A 9,128-nucleotide genomic window follows, 5' to 3' on the forward strand; every position below is an offset into this window, starting at 1 on the left:
CGTTTCAGAACTGTTCTAAGTTAGATGCCATATAGCATACAGCTCAGAGATGGCTATCTAAAAATATCATGGCAGTTCCAGGGTTCTCCAAGAGCACTTATAGCCTGGCGGCCCGCCAGGCTATCGTCGAGCCCCGCCATCCTACAAATGCACCTGCCACTCTAAATAATCATAGCCGCCATGCTAAAATTAGCTAAAACATGCTAAAACTAGGACCGTAAAGGCAGCCCCGCCATGCTATAATGAAAAAGCTTGGAGAACCCTGAGTTCTGAGGTTGTTTTGAGATTTCCAGGAGTTTTCTACTGCTTACTATGGCTGAGAGGGTCTATGTCCCCCAGGGTACTGCCGGAACGTACCCTGGTACCAGAGCATATAAACCAACGTGATTTACCGTATATGATCGCGTAATAACCGCGGGCGCCTATAAGCCGCACCTCAATTTGAATCGGGTAACCAAGTAATGCGCCTAGTATGTTTCCTCTCACGGTATGGCGCACTTATAAACCGCAGAGCAAATACAGGGTTGAAATCTGAGGCCAAATTTGCGGTTATTACGCGAGTATATACGGTATATGCTCTGCTGGTACTATCTAATATGCCGGACCGTACCTCGCCTACTCCACTAACGAGTCTAGGGAGTCGCCTACGCCTACTCCCTAACCCTAGACCTAACGCTAACCCTAACCATATCAGATAGTTACCAGGGTACGTTCCGGCAGTACCCTGGGTGACATACACCCTATGAGCCTTACTATGTTGTTTTCCCACATTTCAGGGAATCTCTATTCCTCTGCTGTTACCAACTGTAGTTCAGAGGTTTGCTGTAAGGATGGCATCTGCATACACTGCAGGGTTTCACTCCATTGCCTATGTCACAGCACCTAGTGAAGAGGTTGCCAAAACAATAGCCAGGTATGGCAGACAGCTTAATTCTCATTTAAGGCAAGCAGAGCCCTGATCAAAGATACAATGCTACCATATAACATCTTAGTTTGTACCATGAACCTTGTGTTGTATACATAGATTTATGCATCTACTATCAACTAAAGCTGGTTTCACACTACCGACTTTGTGTTGGCGAATTGGCGAATTGGACCAACTTTCCAACTATACAACCGACAATCGGCAGTGTAAATGCGAAAGTTGCGCGACCAACCGATCGATAGGAACTAGTTGGGAGATTGGAACATGTTCTATTTTTGCCAACTTGGAGTTTGTAGAATTGCAAAATTGGTCCATCTTGCCAATTCGCCAACATAAAGTCGGTAGTGTAAACCCAGCTTCATACTGCTGCCAAAAATTGGATACAAAGACCTAGATATATGCATTTTTGCATTGGGCTGTCAGCAAAATTGGTATTGTCAAAGCAAGTCATATTGTGATTTTTCAGAGGCCTACTTGGGAAAAAGCTTGCAGCTTGCATCAACATTATTCCAAAGATTACGTCGCTGTAAGTGCAGAAATGTGTGAAACTGCATGGTGTGCTAAATTGTAGCATATAGTCAGGCGCGCAAATCCATTTTGAAATGTGGGGTGGACACCAGTAGCGAGCACGCGAAGGGGGGGTCTGGGAAAATTTTTGAAATTAGACCCCCTCAGATGCGTTTTCTGCGCGAGCAGAACCCCCCCCCCCCCCTGTCATTGTGATCCAAAATCGTGGGGAGGACATTTGATATGATGTCCCCCCTCTAAAAATTCGTGGGGGGAACATATGTCCCCATGTCCCCCCCTGGATTTGCGCCCCTCCATATAGTATCAACTGATCATGAGATATTGTCAGGAAAACCCATATTACACTAAATGCAACACAGAAATTCATTTACAATTGATTCCTAGTTCACTATATTATTAATTTTGCAGATATGAATGGAATGGAACAGTCAATGAAGATTCAGAAGTACTGATGGTATGTTTAAATTGACTACTTCACGAATTTTCTATGGTGTAGGTATATTTGTAAAAAAATTTGTTGACATTTTTTTATATTAAAAGTAAGTACTAACGGTACTAAATGTGTTGTCAAATTCTTACCTGATAAGATTGTTTTTCAACTAGTTAAAAATCCAAAAAACCTGGACGGTTTGATATTATGATCCTGACATTAATTGCTTGCTATGGGCTATGTATATGAGTCACGAGTGTATGTTTACATCGACCAATATAGTAAAATAGGAAGTATAATGCAGCAATTTAACCATAAAAAGCGAACAGAGTTACTTACATTTTGTGAAAAAGTGGAAATATTTTTTTACTTTTACAATCACTTTAATTTATTCTATAATAGCAGTTCCATGGTTACTGCTAATAGAGTATTGTAAGTTGGCAAGATAGTGAGGATACACATATGACAATAATATGAAAATGTTTATTGTTGTAGGTAATCAAAAGCAGAAGCTCCAGACTTGACGATCTTACAAAGTTTGTACGGCAAGTGAATTTTCCTTTATTCGTAATGTCGCATTTGACCACGAGTGAACAAAATTTTATCTACAGAGGTCGACACTTAAAAACTAATGCTAAAGAAAATGAAAGTGTCAATGACACGTACTATATAGCTCACATTGGGTGTGATAGAAGAGGGAATGATATTTAAAATTTTGGTAAGTATTTCATTTATGACGGACCAAAATGTGATCAAATGTCCTTATTCCCTGTTTTATACTAATAGAAATTTTACTGTTTTGTTTCAGGGTTAGTTTTGATGTAAAAATAAATGTTTCAGATCTGAAAGTCTGAAATCTGGGCGAGAGATGCAACAGAGATGGATCTTCTAAGTGGTCAAACTTCGGCGTGCAGCGATGTATAAGCCAGGCGAGGGCTTCGGCGCGTACAAGTCGGCCGAGATTCATCACTTTGCCGACGCGAGGTGAAGGTGGTGTTAATCGGATCGGTATCTTACCTGCGCCTAACCAATGGCGACGGTAGGGTTCATTGGCAGCCTTCTGATGGGAAAGGCCCGAAGTATCTCCGCTGAAACGCGTTACGATACCAAGACTCGAGTTGACGGCGCTACGCGTGTCCGCGAACATGGACGCCATGTTAGGGAGACGAGCTCTGCGACGAGCTGGCAGTGGCAAGAGTGTGTTCTGTGAGCGATAGTAATGACGGTATTAGGTATATCGCTAAATGAACACCCCAGATTCCGAACGTTTGTCGCGATCGCGTTGAAACCATTCATAACAGCATTCTGATCGCATCGCACGTGGAATATACGTATCGACCATCAGAACCCCGGACGAACGCTTCAGCAGAGGTTTGACAGCGGACGGCTACCTGTGATGTACCGATGGCTACAGGGCCGGACTCCTCTGGAGTTCTACGCAGGAGATCAACGCGTAGACACCGAGCTGTGGAGTCTGATCCGCTGAGTTGAAGGAAACTGTGGCGTTCGTTACGACCGCGTCTGACATGTCCGAGGAGGCTCGGACACAATGGATATAATAGATTAATGTTTAATTAAGATTTGGATAGTTGAGTTAGTTATGCATTGTTATTATAGTCTTGATGATTTTCTTATTTGTTTGATTTGCTGGTTCTTATGAAAGAGGGGGGGGTTGCCTTATACTTTTTCGTTTTGTTTAATAAGTTGATTATGTTTATTTTTTATGATTAGTGTTGTTTGACTTTGTTGATTATTATGTATTCAGCTGGGGGGGAGGGGGGCGGTGGCTGGGGTCGTGGTTGCGTTACCATTCAATCATGGTACAACCTGAAAGGCGCTCACGCTTGGTTGGCTTCGCGTAAAAATACGAATCGTTGCTGGCGCAAAGTTCGGAATAGGTAAGCGATAGTGAGGCTAAGGTCGAAGCTTAGGCGGGAGAGCCCGCTAACTGGACGAGATGGAGGGCGCGCGAACGAAGCTATGTGCTCGCCAAAGCTGCACAGAGGTTGGTGTAAGCGGCTGAGATGATAACGCTTACGAATGGCGGTTTAATCAGGTAAGGCAGACAATTCCATCCGTAGACTGGATCCAGTTCTCGGCGATTGGTTTGCTTCGCGTGGTGAGCGGTTTAGATTAGGGCGAATTTGCCTCAGGATATGAACACCCATATTAATTGTGCCAAAGAGCAACCCACCTCGCGACCGCTTAGTTATAAGGCAGATACATAGGGATGCTTAGGCATTGGGCAGGAATCACATGTTGTCGCAGTTACGCGAGGCGGTAATACTGGGTAATTCAGAGCGCCATCTGCCCTATTAGAAGAATGATCTCAACATGCCGTGCGTGTAGGAAACAGAGGTCTCCCGTCGGGGAAGCAGAAAATGAGCGATCTACCCGAGGACCGGATAGTACGATCACCACCATTCACGAATGTTCGGCGTAGACCTGCTTCGTCCGTAACGAAGTAAAACGAGTCGTTCAGTTGTAAGGCGCTACGCGTAGTGTTTACCCTGCCTCGCGATGCGCGCGGATTCCCATATTGAACGTTGGCGGCCTTCGATGGGTAGATACAGCCATCTTATATAATGCTTTTAAGGCGATTCGTGCTCGCAGGGCGTCAGGTGAAGGCGGATGAGAATCGCACATGGGTCAAACCTTTTGCGGGGCGAGCGCGAACGTGCGGGAGCTCGATAAACGGGTGGAATCTGGTTCAGATCCCATAGCGCGATGCTTCAGAAGAACATCGATGGGTTTTTAACTCGCCAGCAGGTTCTCACCATGTGCGGATCTGGGAGAGGCCGAGGATTAGATCAATTCGTGAAAATATGAGCTGCTTGTGCGCGAGCAATACGTTGGACGAGGAGAGGTCTCCACAGTTGTTGTAGCGAATGGTTGAGGCCACGATGTAATGGTAGGCCTTGACGATGAACTCGGATTAATCCAGGTGATTTGGAGGCGCTACGCCCAAACCACTTGCCTCCTGCTGAAGGGGAAGCGCGAGCTTGCCTCCAGGTATTGTTTCTCCACAAGGAAGATTCTATAGCTGAAGGAGATGGGAAGCAGGTCCAATATATGGCAGACATGTTTGGAAAGCGCTGGGTGCGGACGGTATTTGCCGTTGTTACAGGAGCGCCAGAATATGGTCGAGCTCAGAGGGAGAAACCTGAAGGTTGGAGATATGTGGTTGGTTGTAGACTCAGCGCGGTTGCGCGGAAATTTCATGGCCACTGCGGAAGGGTGATCGAGACCATGCCAGACAGGAAAAGGTTTCGGTGGGTCAGCGTTAAGGTCCAGACTCGGGAAAAGTATACTCACTCGTCCTACTGCGATAAGTTGTGTACGCTCCTAGAGATGGATTAGGCGTTAGAAGTTTGAAGATTGGCGCATTAGTTTGGTTTTTTGAATGCCAAGTATATGGGTTTTGGCAGTGTAGTCTGTTCGTGTCAATTTTCGATGTCACGTATGTTAGCCAGCGGATGTATAGTCACGATTTGTGACTGTTGAGTTTGTCGGTGTGTTTGGGTACGTTGGTCCGGAGCACGAGACCATGATATGTTTGTGACGATATAGATGATATAGATTGTGTGTGTGATGATATGTTTTCACGTCGATTTGAAATTATTGTTGTACCCCCTTAAAATTAATTATTCGGGCTCCAAGAGGAAAGAGGTAGGTCAATTATAGGAATATAATTGAGGGGCCGGTATGGTTGCGAGCGCAGAGCCTATGGCACTTTTTAGTATTTAGCTTTGATCCAGGTGCAGCACCTCGATGCCGTTATGTGGGATGTGGTTCTTAGGATATTGGTTCTGCGCGCCTGCGCTGTGGAGAGCGAGAAGTGCGACGTGCGGAAGGCCATGATGGTGTGTGGTTGATATTTGTGGACATAATTTCTAGAATGCTAGGCTCCACAATGTTTTGTGAGTACAAGTTTGGTCGTTTATTGAGTTAACATGTGATAGGTTAAAAGTAACCTAGAGGCAGCGCACTCTAATTAAGTAAATTTATGTAATTTGTGTGAAAGTAGCGTTTAATTTCCAAATGGAAATTTCACTGTTAGGGGGCCCCCACTGCGACTAAGCTCGGTCGAAGAGTGTGGTAAATAAGAATTGTTGTATCACCATGTTGGTGGCTTCCCTGGTTGTTTGTAGTAAGAGAGATAAAGTTTTGGTTTGTTTGTATTCATTCAATCGTGTTTAGTAGGATTAAACGCATATGGAAAAGGAGATTAGTTGTTCTGTATTGGCGAGGTCAACACCCCTACACTGACTAGCAAACCCGGCAGTCAATTCTTTCTAGAGCAGACAGTAAAAAAATCCAGTTTAACGAGCCTCCTCTGAGGTCGTCAAAAGGTTATCTTACACGTTACTCTTCGCATGTCAGCGAAGGTACATTTCATGGTCCTTCAATAAAGCCATCAAAAATGCTAGTCACGTGCTGAAAACAAAAAAGTTTTTTCAATCGCTCCGTCAGACCAGTGTCTCAGAAAATGTCTAAAATCTGCCCTGCTGCATTGCACCTATTGACCTGTGACCTCAATTTCTGGCCAGTGATTCCTTTTCCTACCATGATGCTTAAACACCGCTATGCACGAGCCTAGGTCGAGCCATTTAGATTATGTGCCACCAATTCTGCATTTCCTCCCTATACCTTTAAAACGTCATTGCGAGAATTTGCTCAAAAAACTAAATATTGGCTGAATACTAGTTCTCACCTGACACGAAGAATGTCAACTGAATTACACCAACATCTCAAAACACGCATATTTTATGGCAGTTATAGCCATAGAAAAATTGATTTGACCCACATTCATTACCAGCAATACATTTTTCGAGTCAAGACTTTCACAAATCACAAATGGCGTCTCAAACGAAGGCCGAACATAATTAAAACAAAGGGCATATATATGTGTGTGATAAGTATTCTCGCTGGCGGTTACGCAACGAGGATTTGATCCATTTTCTCTCCTCACGTCTTCGTTATTAGTCTAGAACTTTTGAAAGACTAATATTTTATGAGGTTACAACTTACACTCTGTGTTTGTGGGTTACCGCTACTATGCACCTCTTGTGTTTCATCTGACCAAAATATCTCCGGTGCGATTTTGGCATTACTGCCTACCCTTGTTGACGGTCTCCGCGGCTACCCCGAGAAAGTCGAGACATGACAGCGAAAATTCAACAGAAAACGGCAAAATTGTAATCGCTGCATGATTGTTGTCTTGCATGCGGTTCTAAGACATTTTATTGTTATTTCAAACATAATTACTGTTACTGCAAGCAACAACGGTAGCATCATGAGAGTGAGAATAAAACACTAAAAACGCTGAATAACACGCTCGCAATGATCGCTTTAAGTAAGGAGTAAATGTTCCCCCTTCTTTTAGCACTCTTGACTCTTTAGACCTTTGACCCCCCAGCTTTCGCACATCGCCAATCTCGTTTTGACGATCCCCCACGATGTCCGATATCGTGACCATTACGTCGAGCGCGTTAAGATTTGTGCCCAACTGTTGACGGGACGGACGGACGGAAGGACGGACGATCATGCGATTCTACAAGCTGCCCATCTGACTTGCAGATGAGTCTAAACAGACGTTTGGCATAAGTGCTATTGACATTGTATTCCACGTACAGTATCTCATATTTAGAGAATGAAGTATATATGCAGTAAGGTCGCGTAAACGTTGTCAAGTAACGTTTTGCATGCATAATTTCACTGTGAAATTTAATCTTCCACGATCACCAGGCAAGTACCATCAAACACAAGTTCAGTCCTTTGTTAACAGTCCAACAAAATCCATGTTTAACCCCTCTCTTGAGGGTCAAAAGTTATCAGACACTTACTCTTCGCACCGTCAGTGGAAAGCACATTTCATGCGTCCTTTCAATATAAGCCATAAAAATGGTAGGTCACCACAAACAAAAAAGTTTTTCAATCGCTCCGTCAGACCATGTCCTCAGAAAATGTCTAAAATCTGCCCTGTGCCCCATTGACCTTTGACCGGTGACCTCCAATTTCGCACTGGTGATGGGTTTCCTGCACATCACACTATACACCTAATATTAAGAGTATAGGTCAAGCCGTTTAGATTTGTGGGGCAATTCTGCATGTCCTCCCTATACCTTAAGTTAAGGAGAGAATGTTCCCCTTCTTTTACACTTCTTGACCTTGACCTTTGACCCCAGCTTCGACATCCCAATTCGTTTTCGGATTACCCCCCACGTCCGAATATCGTGACCGGTACGTCGAGCGGTTAACATTTTGTGCCCACTGTTGAATGGACGGACGACCGGCGGACGACGACGCACGGACGATCATGCGATTCTACAAGCTGCATCTGACTACGTCAGATGAGCTAATAAAGTGTCAACCCTATATGCAGTGATGCATCACTCTCTGAGGCACTCATACAGTGAAATTCAAAGTCAAAGTGAAGGTTAGAGTTAAATCGTATCTTACAAAATTTTGTACTTGTAAGAATATATCTGATGTGTTTGGAAGAAGTTTTTCCCAAGAAATTTGAAGAACATTTGTGCAGTAAATCACTAAAAATGGAGCACATTTATTTTTAGCTCACCTTGACATCGTCAAGATCGATGAGCTATTGCCATATGGGGCCGTCGTCCGCGTCGGTACGTCCTCGTCCGTCAACATTTGGCTACGGTCAACGATAACTTGAGAACCGTTTGACCCACGTTTCAAATTGCATACAGTTGTTACTTTTATGGAAGAGGTGTTAACGTCCTACTTTGGAGCATGCCAGTTGACCTACTTTCGAGCCACGCCCACTTTTTGGCAAAAATGGAAATGGCCATAAGTCAGTTCAGGTTCAACGGATTTTGCTCATTTTTGGTATGTGAATAAATTACGACTGGCCCCAAAACATATCACAGGGGTTTTGATATTTTTTTTAAATTATGCAAATTAGGTAGATTTTGGCAATTTCACTATGCATTTTAGTGTCTGCCTACGGTCAACGATAACTCAAGAACCGTTTGACCCACATATGTTTCAAATTGCATACAGTTGTTACTCCTATGGGAGAGAGTTGAGCATCCTATTCACGCCAGTCAACCTACTTTGGAGCCACGCCCACTTTTTGCCAAAAACGGAAATGGCTATAAGTCAATTCAGGTTTAACGGATTTTGCTCATTTTTGGTATGTGACTGAATGAATGGCCCCAAAAGATATCACACGGGTTTTGATTTTTTTTTTAAATTATGCAAATTAGGTAGATTTTG

General features: G+C 43.8%; 1 protein-coding gene across 1 annotated transcript; it reads left to right on the forward strand.

Moving 5' to 3' along the window:
- Positions 1 to 775: 775 nt before the first annotated feature.
- LOC106819740 (protein CutA homolog) lies at positions 776 to 2,429 on the forward strand (the record flags this gene model as incomplete). The annotated part of the gene is given in 4 exon segments (XM_014824334.1): positions 776 to 913; positions 1,392 to 1,451; positions 1,862 to 1,907; positions 2,379 to 2,429. Coding segments are annotated over 4 exon segments (240 nt in total), but the record flags the coding sequence as incomplete, so codon positions are not given.
- Between the last annotated feature and the right edge of the window lie 6,699 nt (positions 2,430 to 9,128).

This window comes from Priapulus caudatus, unplaced genomic scaffold (genome assembly GCF_000485595.1).
Source record: "Priapulus caudatus unplaced genomic scaffold, Priapulus_caudatus-5.0.1 Scaffold4283, whole genome shotgun sequence".
Lineage (NCBI taxonomy): Eukaryota > Metazoa > Priapulida > Priapulimorpha > Priapulimorphida > Priapulidae > Priapulus > Priapulus caudatus.